Source organism: Crocuta crocuta, unplaced genomic scaffold (genome assembly GCF_008692635.1).
Source record: "Crocuta crocuta isolate KB4526 unplaced genomic scaffold, BGI_CrCroc_1.0 scaffold26, whole genome shotgun sequence".
Taxonomy (NCBI): domain Eukaryota; kingdom Metazoa; phylum Chordata; class Mammalia; order Carnivora; family Hyaenidae; genus Crocuta; species Crocuta crocuta.
This window is the reverse complement of record NW_027532249.1, coordinates 12,044,566-12,062,686: the sequence shown is the minus strand read 5'-3', so window position 1 is coordinate 12,062,686 and position 18,121 is coordinate 12,044,566. Positions and strand designations below refer to the sequence as shown.

At 43.4% G+C, this 18,121-nt stretch overlaps 1 protein-coding gene across 1 annotated transcript in view; it reads right to left on the bottom strand.

Annotated features, from left to right (window-relative positions):
• Positions 1-18,121, bottom strand: part of COLEC12 (collectin subfamily member 12) — a 200,939-nt gene that overhangs the window by 25,676 nt on the left and 157,142 nt on the right. The window contains exons 4-6 of the mRNA XM_077778209.1: positions 17,605-17,703; positions 14,482-15,528; positions 998-1,486 (exon numbers count right to left, since the gene is read on the bottom strand). Coding sequence (XP_077634335.1) covers positions 998-1,486; positions 14,482-15,528; positions 17,605-17,703 — 1,635 coding nt within the window. The remainder of the gene's footprint in view (positions 1-997; positions 1,487-14,481; positions 15,529-17,604; positions 17,704-18,121) is intronic.

Below are 18,121 nucleotides of genomic sequence, written 5' to 3'. Positions count from 1 at the left end.
TTCCCTGCTCATGCTCATGTTCTGTCTCTCAAAAAATGAATAAACATTACAAAAATATTAACACACACACGAAGCACTATGCCTTTCTTTAGTTATATTTAGGAGGCCATGGCTTTGGCCTCACTTCCCTCACAGGCCAGGAGCAAGCAGTTCCAGCATCTGTGTGTGAGCCTGAGACTGCCCCTGACAGACATGCGGAGAGCAAAGACGGGTCCAGGGGGCAGGCCTCAGAGCACACAGTAGTCAAAACTACGGAGCCTGGAAAATTATTTTCGCTGGGTCTTAGTTCCTCTGCGTCTGGATTAGTCTTTACAGTGACAGAAAAAACAACAAAAGGCAATGCAGATGAAGATGTTCCACGTTGGTCTAGAGTCACACGGAACTGATCAGTAACTAGATGAGAGCGCCCAGAACCAGAACTGGGCTTGTGGATGTACAAGGCTGACCAGAATCATGCCTAAGGAAATCAGATGGACCTGGGTGTGATGTAAAGGAGAGAAAAATAGGCTTAGTTGATAACCAAACACTGAGGGTTTTGCCAAGTTATCAAAATTTAGTAATCAAATTTAATAATTATATAAAAAAACCTAGAAGCACCATAAGACCTTTTCAAAACAATAAAATCTGGGCTTTAGTAACAAAGTTCCATCTACGTGGTTGCTGAGGGATGTCTATCCCCAGGTGAAGGGCATAAAATGAGAACAAGATTGGTCGGGGGTAGCCAGCCTCAGACTTTCATGAAGGAAATTTGTGAAATTTGTCCCTGAGGGCTTGACTTAGCTAAATAAACAAGCAGTAGAGAACCTGATGGTGTTTAGAGAGAAACACATGTGCCTGAGTGACACCACCTGCGCAGAGGCCTGTGAGAGCAGAGGGGGCCACGTGCCAGCCCACGTGGTGCCTTCAGTGCCAAGAGAAGTGGGGCTGCATGCTGGGGGCTGGGCACAAGCCCACACAGTGCCCTTGACCCTGGGTGTGAGGGGGGGCTCAGACTTACCATTGGCCTCAGGTGCGGAGGTTGGCTCATTCTGTAGGGCCAGAGGCATCGCTGCCCCTGATGGGCCTGGAGGGCCAGGGGGGCCCTTTGGGCCTGGCATGCCTGGCACCCCAGGCAAGCCTGGCAGCCCCCGTGGTCCAGGCACCCCTGGCTCTCCCACGGTGCCCTGCAATCCCTGGAAGCCCGGAGGGCCTTGAGGGCCAGGGAGTCCATCCTTGCCTGGAGGACCTGGGGGGCCCGGGTCTCCACTGGGGCCCTGGGGGCCAGGCTTCCCGGGGGATCCACGGGAGCCTTTGGGGCCCTGCAAGCCTTTGGAGCCTTTGCCGCCACGCTCTCCAGGGGGGCCAGCTGGCCCTACTGGTCCCCTCTCACCGGCGGGGCCAAGGGGACCAGGCTCCCCCTTCTCTCCTTTCTGTCCTTTGTTGCCAGTGGGACCAGGGGGTCCCTGCTGTCCTCTGTCACCTTTCGGACCCCTGGGGCCAGGAGGACCTAAAACATAAAAAAAAAAAAAAATGTACACGGTATGAACATGAAATCCACTGTGAGGGATAGTAAAAAATTTATCTTATAAAATCTCCAATTAAAAAAATCTAGACATATATTCATTAAAGGAGTGCTTCTTTCACTTGTTTCTGCTCTAAGTATTTAGAATATATCTCTTTAAAAAATTTTTTTTGTTGTTTTTGAGAGAGAGTATGCATGCAGGAAAGCAAGGGAGGGGCAGAGAGAGAGGGAGAGAAAGAATCCCAAGCAAGCTCCATGCTGTCAGCACAGAGCCCAACACACAGCTCGAACCCATGAACCATGAGATCATGGCCTGAGCTGAAGTCAGAGGCCCAACCAACTGAGCCACCCAGGTAGCCTGCATTTAGAATATATCTTAACGGTACACACCCTCTGGTATCCACTGATATTTTAGGGGGAGGGATAGCTTCACGCCAACACAAACTCACGCCATTCACTTGGGCTCCCTTAGTCATCTGGGATTGTTCCGTCACCAGTAGAAAAGCTGTGCGGCTTGGGATGGAGATTCTCGCCTACCTATTTCCTCTTCTTTTCATCGAGTTGGATGAAAAATCCCATCAAGAGGGATTTTGAGAGGCACCATCCTGCTAATTCATCCTCACCATCTGCCATCCTCACCAAGTGGCAGCCTCTCCTCTGTCACATCACTCTCACCCTCCTGGCCCCTCCAGCAGTGCTGCAGGGATACTGCTGTCCTTAGTGCTGAGCCTTCCTCACCTGTGGAAGAGCTCAGAGGGTCTCCGTGGGCAAGTGCTCTACGGGCTGGGCTAAGTGTCATTTTCCCCAGTGTGTTAGTCTAATAATGCAAATAGGGATGTGGGCTATAGAAAAAATAGGTGACCACGTAATTGGGCAGGTGAGAAAAAAAGACACCATCTTTCCCCCAAAAGAGGAAGGCATCATTGTTGTCATCCTAGAGACACTCACACAACCTGGAATTGTTTTGTTTTCTGTAAATCCTCAGAAGTGACAGGGAACTGCAGACAGACACACCACAACCAGGATCTGTATAGTGACTGACAATTTTTGAGCTACTTTCACATACATTGTTATCTGAACTTTATCTATGAGATTATATTCCCAGAGCACATTTGAGGACTTGTAGGGCCAGAGACAGCAAGCTTCTTATACAACACTAGCTCCTCAAGACCGAAATATCCAGGAGAATTAGACATGAACAGTCAAGACCCAGTAGTGGACCTGGGATGGGAGTTCCAGTCTTCTCATGTTGGAATGACTGTATCTAGGAGGACACTATTCTCAAATATTCTACTTCCCCAGAATTTTTAAGTGTCCGAGAGCTCCTTGTTCTATGTGAATATGTAAAAGAGATCCACGCTCATTCTTTCCATAGAAGTAGAGAGCTTTTCAGGCTGGGCAGGCAGAAGTGCTGAGGAGAAAGAGGGTAGGTAGGCCTCCCACCTATGTTTTTCTTGATCCCCTTACCCCTCTCCTCCCCCACTGGCTGGTCAGGACATAACAGTGAAGTAGGCCTTCCCTCCTCGGTGGGGGGTGGGGATGGTGGTCTCTCTGCCCCACTCCCCTTTCTAAGCTTTGATGGATGTCCATGGTACCCTCACATTATCCATGGCCCCAACTAGCCCACCCATCTCCGTCCTCCCTTAGCAAGAACCTTGGCTCTGGATTCAGCTTTCCTCATTTAAGGTACTCATGATGTTGCCCTGGATTGATTGGCAGACCTTCTACCAAGCTGTAAGAGAGTTCATGCTAATGATTAGGACTAGCTTCAGTGTGTACCTTTTGAGAATCCTTCCTAGAGGTGTCTGCTTGAGAAGACTTTGTGATGAAGAATTTTCTCTCTGAACCCAACTCACTGACTTGTGCCCACTAGCTCCTGTTGGCTGTTCTCCATCATTGGTTCTCCCGGTCTTTATTTCCATCTCATAGTTGGACAGTCCATTTTCCCTGGGATGTCCTGCCAGGACCTCCAACCTGGCATGTCTAAAACTGACCTTATCCCCTCTTTATTGTTATATGCCCTTCTTCCATCATCCTTCATTCTATATCATCACAACCACCTCTTCCCTCTGTCACTCATCATCACCCAGTGTGGGGGTTCCCTTTTGACAGATTTTTATAGTAGCCTCTTAACTGTTCTTCCTACCTTTGATTCCTCTTCCTTCATTCCACTCTGCATCTTTCCCACATTTGTCTTCTTTACCCACAGTTCTGATCTCCACTTGCCCTAGAATATTTAGCCCTCACTACCTGGTCATGTGGTGTTAAATCAGGGTTTTCATGGCCTGGTCTAACGTGTCTTTAGTCCATCCTCCTCTGCACTCCTGCATCTCTTCTCTTAAAATTGCTTCTGCTCATATCCACCTGGAGAATTCTCATCCACCTACCATGTGATCCTCCCAGGTGGAAGCTTTTCCTCTTTCTCTAATCTTTTAGTACTTGTTCTTTGAGAGCACTTCTCCATCTAGCAGCTAGCAGTGTCTGGTGCATAGTCATTCAGACAGTGTTTATCAAACCAATCTGCATCACAGATCTAAATGCCTAGTGTGCTAATGCCAAATGTTAGGGTCCCAGGAGAGACTAGAAGGGAGAGATTTGGGGGGAGCAGCGATTTGCTTGGTGTCCCTTACCTCATTGTAAGAAATAGAGCTCCATTCAGTCTATGTATCAGGATGTCTCTGGCTGGAATGATCCTGGGGAGATCTTTCCTGACTCTACTCATATTTAAGAATTGATCCAGGAGTCTCTTCATCTGCAATCTGAGTGTTGTTTTTTTTTTTCTTTTTAAGCTGAAGAGGCTCTTGAAATGTATTAGTAAAGATAGGAAAGGTGGATTTTCACTGTCAAATCTATCTTCTGTAATAAAATATCTTAGTTCTTTTGTGTGGTTGAGAAATAGTGCCCTAGAGATTAATAGTGAGGAGGGTGGTGTGTGCGTTCCTCCATAATGGATGTAGCATTATGGAAGGTTCTAGCGGAATAATACTGACAATAGGCCAAAACAACAAAATTCTAATTTAGTTAGAATAATAGCAAAAATAGAAGTAGCTTTTCTTCTCACCTGTTTCTTTTTATGGTCTATGTTCAGCCTTTAGAAATCCAAATAATGAAGAAGGTTTTTTGGGAAATTCAAGTGCTTTAGATTCTTTATATTTACTATCCTTATGGGTTTTGCCAACAATCAGTGTTTCTCAATCACTCACAACTGGGTGAGTGAGTTATGGGAGTAACTATACTTGCAAGTTATGGGACATGGGTTTACCTGTGCCCATGGAATAGTGACTGTGCAGGGGCTTATCTTCCTGATGTGACAGGGAGGTATATTTCTTCCAGGACACCTTCCTCCAAAGACACACAACTCTCTACTCCTCTCCTGATATGAATCCGAGACCTTCCTTACCTAGGATCACAGCTTCTCATTAATCTTATTTCTTTCCTGGGTTGGGTGGGTTTAGGGTGTTTAGCTATTTCCCTCTGAACTAGAGTGCTTCTCAAATGTCTCCACTTACTCCACATACAAGTTATGGCTTATTTTAAGAACAGCATCAAACATGGATCCCACAGTCAGTGCAAATATCAGCAAGTGCTAACTTCCAGATCTTGAGAAGAAAGGGAAAAGATGTCAAGAGAAGATGCAAGTTTTTGCCTCTGATAAAGGTCAAAAATCTTTTTTTAAATATTTATTTTTGAGAAAGACAGAGCATGAGTGGAGGAGGGGCAGAGAGAGAGGAAGCCATAGAATCTGAAACAGGCTTCAGGTTCGGAGCTGTCAGCACAGTCTGACACCGGGCTTGAACCTATGCACCATGAGATCATGACCTGAGCTGAAGTTGGACACTCAACCATTGAGTGACTCAGGTGCCCCCAAATTTTTAAAATTTAATTTATTTATTTTGAGAGAGAGAGGGAGAGAGAGTCCCAAGCACCCTTCATGCTGTCAGCGCAGAGCCTGATGTGGAGCTTGAACTCATGAAACCATGAGATCATGACCTAAGCCAAGATCAAGAGTCGGATGCTTAACCAACTGAGCCACCCAGGCATCTTGAAAATCTTATTTATGATGCATTTCCCATCTGGATTAGAATAAAAACTGAATTTTTTATAGAAAGCTAAAGTGGAACATTCATGACTGTGGATAAACTCCTGACAAGCACAGTGATATTTATTTCTTCATCCATAGCTGCCCCCGCCTTGGGAAAACCATCATATCACTAGAGCAGGAAGCTGGTGCTCTACCTTCCAATGCTGGGCTAATTAAAAAAATGTACTCTATGTGTCCTATATGTAAGAGGATTCATTAATATACTTAAGTATTCAGTAAGACCGTACTTTGCTAAGAACTAGAAATTTGTAACATTTTTTAAAAATTACTGAGAAAAAAAGCTAAATCCACCACTTAAAAAAAAAAAAAAAGCCAGTACTGGCTACCCATAAAAAACAGATTATTAACGCTAGAGGTATATCTTCCTCTAGGACCCGGGATGCTAGCATCACATATTAGTATCTGGATGATCCTAGGCTTTTAGGTCTTACTTGAATCTTTTATTGGGCAGCTGCTGAAGTGAAGAGAAAATGAAATAAAAGACAAGTCAAACCTAGTGCCTTAAAGCTGAAACAGTGAGATAAATGACATGGGATTATTTATGAGGCTGGGCATAACAACTTGTGTTCGGAGTTGAGAATGTGGTAAATGGTACATGTGGAGGGACTTGTGATGTCCCATTCAGAAGCAAATTTGAGATTTGCTTTCAAGACCAAGTGAGTGGCTCCCTGGCTCAAGATTCTGAAATGCCAGGATAGCAGCATTGCTAGTAAAGCCACCACAAGCTCCAGAAATGCCTGAATATGACCTAGACCAGATCTTTGAGCAGCCTGGTTTCACTGCCAGCAAAACATCCTCCCTCTGTTTCCCACCTTCTAGAGCTGGGAGCCTTGAACACCTGAATCCTCCAAACAGTTTAAAGAGGACAGAGGACTTTAAATCACTTTGCTGTTTCTGCTTTGGAAACCAAACTGCAGGCCTTGAGGAGGGCCCAGCCCTGTGTCCTACCTCTGGGAGAAGTTTCCAATTTGTTTTCCAACAAAACAGAAAGTAGAGAAACCACTTCAATTCTTACTGGCTTCCAAAATTTTGGAGACTTAATTTTAGAACCTTTGGTGGTAAGGTTAGAAGATAGAGAAAACTAGTAGTCTAATCCGAGACATTTTTCTTCTCATTTAAAAAGCTTCTTCGTAGGGTGCCTGGGTGGCTCCGCTGGTTAGGCGTCTGACTTCGGCTCAGGTCATGATCTCACGGTTTGTGGGTTCAGCCCCGTGTCAGACTCTGTGCTGACAGCTCAGAGCCTGGAGCTTGCTTCACATTCTGTGTCTTGCTCTCTCTCTGACCCTCCACTGCTCACACTGTCTCTCTCTCTCAGAAATAAATTTAAAAAAAATTTTAAAATATTTTTAAAAAGCATCTTTGCAATGCATGAAAATTCATTAAACATTTATTAAATGCCTACTTTATTAAAAAGTCATTCTGTTTCACTGAGGTACTTTAAAAGTACCGATTTCACTGAGGAAATTAAAATTTTTTTTTTTATTTATTTTTGAGACAGAGAGAGACAGAGCATGAGTGGGGGAGAGACAGAGAGAGAGGGAGACACAGAATCTGAAACAGGCTCCAGGCTCTGAGCTAGCTGTCAGCACAGAACCCGATGTGGGGCTCGAACCCACAAACTGTGTGATCATGACCTGAGCCGAAGTCGGACGCTTAACCGACTGAGCCACCCAGGTGCCCCTCACTGAGGAAATTTAAAAGATATTATTTGGCAATCATTTTGAAAAATAATTTGATTCTTAATCTGTTTTAGACAGGCTTCTGGAAAGCCATGGAAGCTCCTTCTCCACAAATATGCCCTCATCCACAGGGTGTATTTAAACCACCATTTCTCACCAATTGGCCACAGTCTGTTTCTCTGCCCTCAAATGCATGTTATCAAGGGTCCTCAGACAAGCAGTCTTCTTTGAGGAAGCATGGCAAGAGTCGGGGTTAGCAATGAGAGAAATTGATGCCTCCTGCCGAATCCATTCAGCCTTTCTATGTGTCTGTCAAGGTACAGCTCAAACATCAGTCTCTTACTGACACGTCAACTGACTGCTCTCCTGAAAACAAACTCTCCCACATTTTAACCTCCCAAACAAGCCATCTCTTCTCTTACATCGTCGCACAGCAGCAGGGTGTCATGTGGAAAGCATGGGTTTGGGAATTAGAAAGATCCAAGTTTAGTACGCTCTGACATTACTAGCTCCTTGACCTTGGATAAGTTACTTGGGCTCTCTGTGCCATGGTTCCCAGCCCTGCAAATGTGGAACGCTGGTAATTCCTACCTTGAAGAAATGTAACAACGAAAGCAGACAAATTAACTAAGTGCTCAGTGTCTCCTGTGACTGAACGGCACCATAAGTGTAAGGGCTCATTAAGAGTAAATCCAGAGAATTTCCCAGGAAGCCTCAGGGTATTCTGAATCTTGCAGAGGCAAACCCAACATAACCCAAAGTTAATCCAATCCTGCTCCATCCTACTTTTTTTTTTTTCTAAGAGAGAGAGAGAGAGACAGCGTGAGCAGGGGAGGGTCAGAGAGAGAGGGAGATACAGATTCTGAAATAGGCTCCAGGCTCTGAGCTGGCAGTCAGCACAGAACCCAACGCGGGGCTCGAACCCACGAACCACGAGATCATGACCTAAGTGAAAGTCGGACACTTAACCGACTAAGCCACCCAGGCGCCCCTGCTCCATCCTACTTACTTTATCTCCTCTTTCCCTCATCCTCAGGAAGAAGATCTGCATGGAGGGACAGAGGAAAGGCACTGGAGAAGTGCATAGGAAATGCAGCTCTGCCCCCAGTCTCCTGTTCTCTGGGAACACCTCATGGGCATTCCTGTTCTGGAGAAAGTTGAACAGATGGAATAGAATAGGGGCAGTTTGTTTGACTTGAGAGGTTTCATTTACCTCACAGAAAGTGCAGGTATTTTTTTTTTTTAACGGTGTATAAAAATCATAGTGTAANAGAGTGCTGCTATGAACATAGGGGTACATGTGCTCCTATGCCTCAGCATTTCTGTATCCCTTGGGTAAATTCCTAGCAGTGCTATTGCTGGGTCCTAGGGGAGTTCTATTGTTAGTTTCCTGAGGAACCTCCACACTGTTTTCCAGGGGGGCTGTACCAGTTTACATTCCCACCAACAGTGTAGGAGGATGCCCGTTTCTCCACATCCTTGCCAGCATCTAGAGTTCTCTGATTTGCTCATTTTAGCCACTCTGACGGGCGTGAGGTGGTATCTCAGTGTGGTTTTGCAGGTATTTAAAAAGGAAAAAATCATTCAGAAACCAGGATCTCAGGTGTTTCAGAAACACGGAGTCAGAAACCTCATTCTAATAGACATGTTGCACTTAATATGTCTAAATGGGTCTCTCTTCCTGAACCTCCCCAGTCTGTCCATCCACCTACTTGGCTTAAGCTAAAAACTAAAAACTGCTCCTCTCTTTCCCTCACCCTCCACAGCCAATCCACCCATCAGCCTCATCTAGCCACACACTCTGGCCCCTGACCCTGTGTTCAGTTTCTGTCCACATCCCTCCACCGCTACTCCTACAACACACAGTGCCTCATGGCTGCTCCTCTAGGCTTCGGACACTTTGGGTAGGAAATTCTAGGGTCCTGGGTATCAAATGGGGTCAAGAACAGGTTGATGTGAGCTCTAAATACTCACAGCCCCTTGGACCTGTAGATTCTTCCCCTCGGCAGAGTATAGCCAGAGGAAGCCAGTCAGGGCTTCTACAGCAAGGCCCTGTTGACCAGGAAGGGCAAGGCTGCCCTTGAGTCTGCCGACTCCTCCTCACTGAAGAGACCCATTTCTCTCATCTCCAAGTCACCCATGTCTGACCCATAGCCCCTCATTGGACCCCCGTCACTCTGCTTGCTCCCCATAATCTTTCTTCTCCCACCTCACCCCCTGACCTTGCACCCAGAATGACCTTTTAAAAATATAAATGAGACCATGTCACCACAGTGCTTCAAATCTCCCTGTCACACTTAGAATGAAATCCCAGCTCCCTCCCCTCACAGACTCCTTCAGGGGCAGCTGAGGGCTGGGGAGGAGGGTCACCCCCTTTCAGTGATTACTGATGGGGTTGACAGCATGGGCTTTGTCACCAGACAGCCTGGGCTTAGATACTGGTTAACTATTTACCATCTCTGTAAATCTGAGCAATTTCCTTAAATACCTCTTTAAACCTTAGTTTCCTCATCTATAAACTGGTGATGATCTTCTAAGTAAGATTTGTCTTACAGAGTTTGTGTAAAGCACTCAGTACATTTACTCATATTAGCTGATAACAATAATCACAATAATGGAAACATTAATTTAAATCCAGGGTCTGAATGTTCAACTATCAGCTTTTCACATACTTCCCTAGCTGACAAGCTACACTGTCTATACACTAAATAAGTCAGAAGTTTACTTGTAGAAGACAAAATAGCAATTGAACTAATGGAATAATAAAACTATAAAACTTATAGCTGGAAAATAGCCAGGAAACCACAATACGATTCTCTTAGGTTTTACAATGCCCAGAGAATTCAGAAAGCTCTTACTTCATGTGTTGTATTATTTATTGGGATATGCCCTCATTTTTAATTTAGGTTGAGAAAAAAACAGGGAAAAATCTAAATCACCTAAGGTCTTTCTTATCATTTGAAAACCCATCCCTTATTCAGAGTATGACTTACACCCACAATGTCCCTGCAACTGTCCATCCCCTCTAGAGTTGGGACACCCATATTTCTCAGGGAAGTCATTATTTACAGGCAACACCAATTTTTATAAGCAACATCATGTAAAACCAAAATGTTTTCTATTAATGAATACTCATTTGTCTTTGTTTCACTCTCCTCAGATGTCATTTAAAATCTCTTCCATGTGACAGTCTTTAAATAGCTATAGATAGCAGCCACGTCTCCCACTAAGCAGCCTCTCCTGTAGGCTGAAGTTCCCAGGTCCTTCAATCCTTCATCAAGCACATCTAGACTGCATAATCCTGGGCAAATTTTTCTGAGCATGCTGGTCTGTGAATGTCCCTCTTGAAAGGAACTCCCCGCCCCCCACAGTACACATTATCCTCTAGGGGTAGTCTTGCCACACTGGAGTAAGATATTACCTCCTTCATTTTGGACATCATATTTTTATTGATATAGTCAAAGATCACATTAGATTCACTGGCGGACACAGTGACTCGCTTGCAGTCAACTAAAACCACTTTTATGCTTTTCATGCATACTTCCTTTAAGTCATGCTCTCCCATCAACATTAGCCTATTTGGTCTTTTCCATCTACCAGAAGGATTTTACATGTATTCCCCATCTCCTTCATTTGTTGGTATCTCTTTATTATTCTAGCTTCTCTGGGTCATTTTGGATTATGATTCTATCATCCTTGGGCTAGTATGTATAGTTCCATGTCATACAAGTATGGGATTACCAGGTCATCCATATCTTCATGTTAGTCACTGACAAAGCTGTTGAATGGGCCCCTGCCATCTGCCATCCAGACTTGCTGTGAACCACACAGGGACTCATTAACTACCATTCTTTATTCTCATTCTGCGGTAGACATACCCAAGGGTCACCCCCAATGACTCATGCCCTTGTGTAATCCCTTCCCCTTGAGTGTGGAACCTGTGACTTGCTTCTAACCAACATAACATGGCAAAGATGATGGCAGGTCACCCCCTTGACTTACATTAGATTAGATGACATTACATAACACAGACACAGCAGACTAGAGTGAGAGACTCCCTTGCCAGCTCTGAAGAAGCTGCAGTGTTGTCAGATGGTCATATGGCAATGAACTATAGGTGGTCTCTAAACCAGTACCCCTTACCCACCCCCCACCAAAACTCCCAGGAACCTCAATCTCACATTTGCAAGGACATGAATTCTGTCAAGCACCTGAGGGAGTATGGAAATGGATCTTCCCCAGTCAAGCCTCTGATAAAACCTCAGCCCCTCATTGACACTGCACCCTGGTGAGAGACCCTGAGTAGAGGACCCAAGCCTTGCCCAGATTCCTGATCCACAGATACTGTGAGATAAGAAATGGGTGTCACCTGGGTGGCTCCTTGGTTAAGTGTCCAACTCATTATTTCAGCTCAGGTCACCATCTCACAGTTTGTGAGTTCAAGCCCCCATCAGGTTCTGTGGTGACAGTGTGGAGCCTGCTTGGGATTAGGTGTCTCCCTCTACCCCTGCCCCTCTTGCATGTGCTCAGTTTCTCTCTCTCTCTCTCAAAAACAAACAGACAAACTTAAAAAAAAAAGAAATGGGTGGTCTTAAGCGGAGTTTGTAATTTGTTACATAGCACAGAAAACCAACCCATAAATCTATCTAACTGTGCTATAATCCAGCAGCTATTTTCGCCATCTTGTTCTTAACAGCATCAGTGACAAATGCCTTGGTAAAATTCAGATATGCTATTTTTCATTCTCCTAGTTTAAACAACTGAATAACTATTAATATGAAGAAATAAGATTAGGTTCATCTGCCTTCTTAGTGAACTCCTTGTGATGACTGCTGTTTTCCTGAAAGCTCACAAATTTTCTTCTTCTCAACTTCTTCTCAGGCTTGAAGACAAATTCCCATTCTACACAGTGTGTAGAATCCACCTATATCCTCTTTTTGAAAATAAGGATTACTGTGCTTAACTGGTAGTCTCCTGATACTCTAAAGGTTTTTTTTAAAAGGTTTATTTATTTTTGAGAGAGCAAGCATGAGTGGGGGAAGGGCAGAGGCAAAGGGAGACAGAGGATCAGAAATGGGCTTCGTGCTGTCAGCAGAGAGCCTGATGTGGCACTTGAACTCACGAACCACGAGATTGTGACCTGAGCCAAAGTTGAACACTTAACTGACTGAGCTGCCCATGTACCCCTAAACTTCTCTTGATTTGAACTGCCTGAGGGCAAAGACCACGTGGGCTTCTTTGCATTCCTCAGAGTGTTAGCATGGCACCTTTGACATAGTACTTACAACTTAAAATCTGTGAAAATAGTTTATGACTGAAAAATACTATTAATATATAATTGCTGCAAATCTTCAGAAGGAGTCTTAATTTGAGCCAAATATTTTCTTTCTTTTTTTTTTTTGAGCCAAATATTTTCAATTTACATGGATGACCTGAATGAATGTAAAACTCAGATTTTATATGCAAGTCATATTTTTCCTCTCCTCTGTGGCCTTATGGTTACTGGGATGGCCATCCATCCATTTGGTTATGACATTTAGGAATAGGAATCTTTGGGACTCCTGGGTAGCTCAGTCAGTTAAGCATCTGACTCTTGATTTTGGGTCAGGTCAGGATCTCACTCTGGTGAGAGTGTGTCTCCTTGGGGCTCTGCTCTTGGTGTGGAGTTGGCTTGAGATTCCTTCTCTCTCCTTCTCCCTCAGCCCCTCCCCAACTTGCATGTGCATGCATACTCTTGCTCTCTTCCCTCTGTCCCCCCAAAATTTTTCATTGGTTTTAAGTAAACACTTTAAAGGCATATTATATAGCCTAGTGAAATTCTAATGCCTTAAGAATTTCAGTGTGTTTTGCATGTATTTATACAATGCAATATAACATAAATATAAAATGTAATATAAATGTGTAATAGCAAAAGAACTCACACCATTAGTTGTTAAAATATCTGATAGACATTAGGAAAGATGTAAATTTCATAGTTAAATTAAAACTACAAATTTGTTAAATTTTTCATGGCTTAAGATAAATGTCTTGCTTTACCATGGGCAGGCAGCAGTAAATTGTTTATTAACCTTTCTATGTAATTCCATCATCTATCTATCACAACCATTAGGACAAAATATCCAAATAATCTGAATTTATAACCTGAGTTTTTACTCTCTGTGTCACAAATCCTTAAACCAAGTTTAAATTCTAGTAGTAACAAAAATGCTTGTGCTTACAAAATAGATTATCAGCCATTCATTAATTAGCCAACTAATTATTAATATATAACATAGCAATACATTTAGAACAAGCTGTTTAATTGCACTAATAAAGTTAAAAATTCGAAGCAAGTATATTTCANGCTCAGTCAGTTAAGCATCTGACTCTTGATTTTGGGTCAGGTCATGATCTCATGGTTCATGAGATAGAGCCCCACATTGGGCTCTGTGATGACAGCACAGAGCCAGCTTGGGATTCTCTCTCTCCCTATTTCTCTGTTCCTCCCCTGTTCATGCTTGTGTTATCTCTCTCTCAAAATAAATAAACTTAAAAAAAATAGGAATCTCTGTGGCCTAAAAAAATTAATCTTGCTTTCAAGGGAGACCAATTTATAATGACTTGAAAGAGCTAGGCACTGAGAAAGTCCAAATTCAACAAATACTTAATGGACTGCCTTTGACCCTGACCACAAATTCATAGTTAGAACTCTTTCCAAGATGTGGAACTTTATGTCCCCACCCCTTGAGTGTAGGTTGGACTTAGTGACTTAACAGATTATGGTGGAAGTGATGGTAATGTAACTGCTGAGGCTAGGTCATAAAAGGCACATGATTTCCTTTTGTGCTTTTTCTTGGATCACCTGCTCTGGAGGTGGCCAGCTGCCATATTGTAAGAACACTCAAGCAACTTCACATTGCAAGGAACTGAGGCCTCCTGCGAAGAGCCAGTGGGGAACTGAGGCTTCCTGCCAAGAGCCATGTGAATGAGTCATTTTGGAAGCAGATCCTCAGGCCCTGTTAAGGTTTCAAGATGACCATAGCCCTGGCCAATCTCTTGATACAACCTTATGAAAGATACTGAGTCAGAATCACCCAGCTCAGCCACTCCTGAATTCCTATCTACAGATAGCAAGTGTTTATTGTTTTAAGGTACCAACTTTTAGGGTAGTTTGTTATATTGCAATCAATAACTAATACAAATTCAGAATTTTCACTTACCTTGTAGTATTGTAAAATTCTTGATGAGCTGACCATGCTTGGAGTCTACCAGCTTCATTTCTTCCATAATTACTGATAAGTTGGCTACTTCAGTATCTAACCTTGACCTCATCATGTCTTGTTGCATCCTGAGAGAAACAGAATCCAAACGGATGTTGGCTAGTGTGTTATTCAAGGAGGTCAGATCATCTGTGTGTTTGGTCAGCGTATCTGTGCAAGTGGTCCTGACTTCATTCAGATTGCTGGTCAGCGTCCGCAGGTAGTGGGCAGTATAACTGATGTTGCTAATGATGTTCACAATATCTGTCTCAAAGAGCTGGAAGCGTTCCTCCAACTGGCTGAACTTGATGGCTGTTCTGTTCTCTGCATCCTTGTGTACATCCTGCAGGTCTTTTAGGTTCTGCTCATTGGCTTGTGAGGCTGTGGTGATGTTGTCCATCTGACCTGTGAATGAACTGAGCTGGCTGTTCATATCCTCCAGGGTGTCATTGTTAGCTTTGGCCAAGGCGGAGTTATTGGCAGCCAGCGTCTGTAAGCTCTGCACTTTCTCCTTCAGCCAATCAGTGTCCTTCTTGGCTTGAAGGAAAACCTGCTGCAGATTTTGGAAGTCGTTCTTGATTCGCTGGATGGCCTGGCTTGTGTCATCCACAGATCGCTGCAGATTAGTGATGAGGTTCCTCTGCTGCAGCTGGGTGAGGTTCAGGTTGTTGAGGTTCATAATGACCACGTTATGAGAGTACATCTGGCTCTGCAGATTGCCCTGCAGCACGCTGGTGTCTTGTTGTAGGTTGGTGACATAGCCATTATATGCTTGGAGGGTTTTGTTTACAGTGGTGATGAGGAAAGAGTTATTCTCCAAAGTTTCTTTCAGTTGACTTTGCCTGTCTACCAGCGCATCCCCACTTGCCTGTAACTTCTCCAGCGTATCTATGTTCTTGCTGGTTTTCTCTGTAATCTCACGAAGCTGCTGGCGAAGATCCAGTATGTCTGATCTGAAGGTAGAGAGTTCTGAGTTGGTGCTTATAGCTTTCTTCCCAGTTTGGTCCCCTGGAATAAGACATGTTTTGTTACTTAGATTGGTGATATGAAGAAATGTTCACATGAGGTCAAAGATCCCAAAGAGACTTAACTGGTACACACTGCTCACTTCAGATATAAAATGGTGGTATATGCAGACTGCTCTGCGTTAGCAAAACCCGTGTGTCTGTTAAAACTGGGTCCTGGGGTAAGTGGAAATGGTGCTAACTTTGTAAGTGCTTTTCTCAAAGGAGGAGGAGAATCCACCAGATTCTAGAGCACTGGGCAGGGTGTCAAGAAGGAAAAAAATCTGTTTATTAAATTTACCATTAATTCCTTCCTTTAAAAATGGAAACAAAAAATCCAAGGACAGAACAAGCTGGAATCTTTCATTTTTAAAAAATTAATTTCCAGTTTACATTCCCACCAACTGGTACAGCCCCTCTTGAAAACAGTGTGGAGGTTCCTCAGGAAACTAACAATAGAACTCCCCTATGACCCAGCAATAGCACTGCTAGGAATTTACCCAAGGGATACAGAAATGCTGAGGCATAGGAGCACATGTACCCCAATGTTCATAGCAGCACTCTCCACAATAGCTAAAACATGGAAAGAGCCTAAGTGTCCATCAACAGATGAATGGATCAAGAAGATGTGGTTTATCTATACCATGGAATACTACATGGCAATGAGAAACAATGAAATCTGGCCATGTGTAGCAACATGGATGGACCTTGAGGGTGTTATGCTGAGCGAAATAAGTCAGGCAGAGAAGGACAAATATCATATGTTTGCACGTATAGGAGGATTAGGAGGAACTTGACGGAGGAACAAGGGGGAGAAGAAGGGCGGAAATGGTGGGGGAAAGGGAGAGAGGCAAACCATGAGAGACTCTTGAATGCTGACAAAAACTGAGGACTGATGGATGTCGGGGGGGGGAGAGGGATGGGCATGGAGGAGGGCACTTGTGGGGATGAGCACTGGGTGTTATGTGGAAACTAATTTGACAATAAACTATTTGTAAAAAAAATTTTTTTTAATTAATTTCCATAATTATTCAATGTAGTTTACAGCATTTCAAATAGGAATTTACTGGACATTTTCTAAAAGAGCTTTTATTAAAGTGTATTTGTGGTTCTTTTTGATCAGGATTGGTCCTCAGATTTTTTAATTTTTTTTTTTAATGTTTTATTTATTTCTAGGAGAGAGAGAGAGAGACAGCATGAGCAGGGGAGGGTCAGAGAGAGAGGGAGTCACAGACTGAAACAGGCTCCAGACTCTGAGCTGGCAGTCAGCACAGAGCCCGACGCAGGGCTCGAACCCACGAACCGCGAGATCATGACCTAAGCGAAAGTCGGACACTTAACCGACTAAGCCACCCAGGCGCCCCGGATTGGTCTTCAGATTTTTAAATGCTTATTTAGTTTTGAGAAAAAGAGAGAGAGAACATGCACAATCAGGGAAGAGTCAGAGAGAGAGAGGGAAACACAGAATCCAAAGCAGGCTCCAAGCTCTGAGCTGTCAGCATAGAGCCTGACATGGGCCTCAAACTCAACGAACTGTGAGATCATGACCTAAGCCAAAGATGGATGCTTAACTGACTGAGCCACCTAGATGCTCCTGGTCCTCAGATTTCAACTGACACATAGAGTAGTTTTGGGGGGTGGGGAGAATCCAAATCTAAAATTTCTTTTTAACTTTCAATTGTAGACGTCTTTAAATTAAATCATAAGGAAAAATTCAACACACAACACAAAAATTTAATGTCCTCTGGGTGAATGTGAGTTTACAGCAACATCATTCTATTTTTTTAACTTTGTTTATTTACCTTTGAGAAAGAGAGAGAGAGACAAAGTATAAGTGGGGGAGGCGCAGAGATAGACAGAGACACAGAATCCAAAGCAGGCTCCAGGCTCTGAACTGTCAGCACAGAGACCAATGCGGGGCTCGAACTCATGAACCGTGAGATCATGACCTGAGCCGAAGTGAGATGCTTAACCAACTGAGCCACCCAGGCACCCCTAGCAACATCATTCTGAAAAGCTTTGGTCATTTAACAAAGAATTAGAGGATTTAGTTTAATGGGTCATACTTGTTGCAGATTACCTAATTTTTTCAGGTCGCTTTCCACTGCTGTGAGCTTGTCATCATAGGTTTGGCGAGATGTCTCCATGCCACCTGTAACATTGTCCATTTTTTCTACAACTAAGATTTGGAAATTAGATTAGTACATACACCTCATAATTTATTTTTCAGTTTCAGCAAAAGGCCATTTCATTACAGAATACAGGAAACAGACTGACACAGAGTATAAATGAAATCAAATATCAGGAAAAAGCCACTCTTTTAGAAAAATAACTTACTTGTCACAAAACCCAGTGATAGTTTATTTGGTTGAGAACCATATGTTCTTAACTGTTCTTATGATTCTGTATTGCCTCAGATGTTCTAGACATTATTTGAAACTAATTTTTAATTTTTATGTATTATATAAGCTTTCAATCTGTATTATTTTTTCTAGTAACTTCCAAAAGTCAGAGGTATAACACTGATCATTTACAAAATCTTATCATTCATCAGACTCCCTACCATTCCTGGAAGGTGGTACTCAGTTATCTGGAAG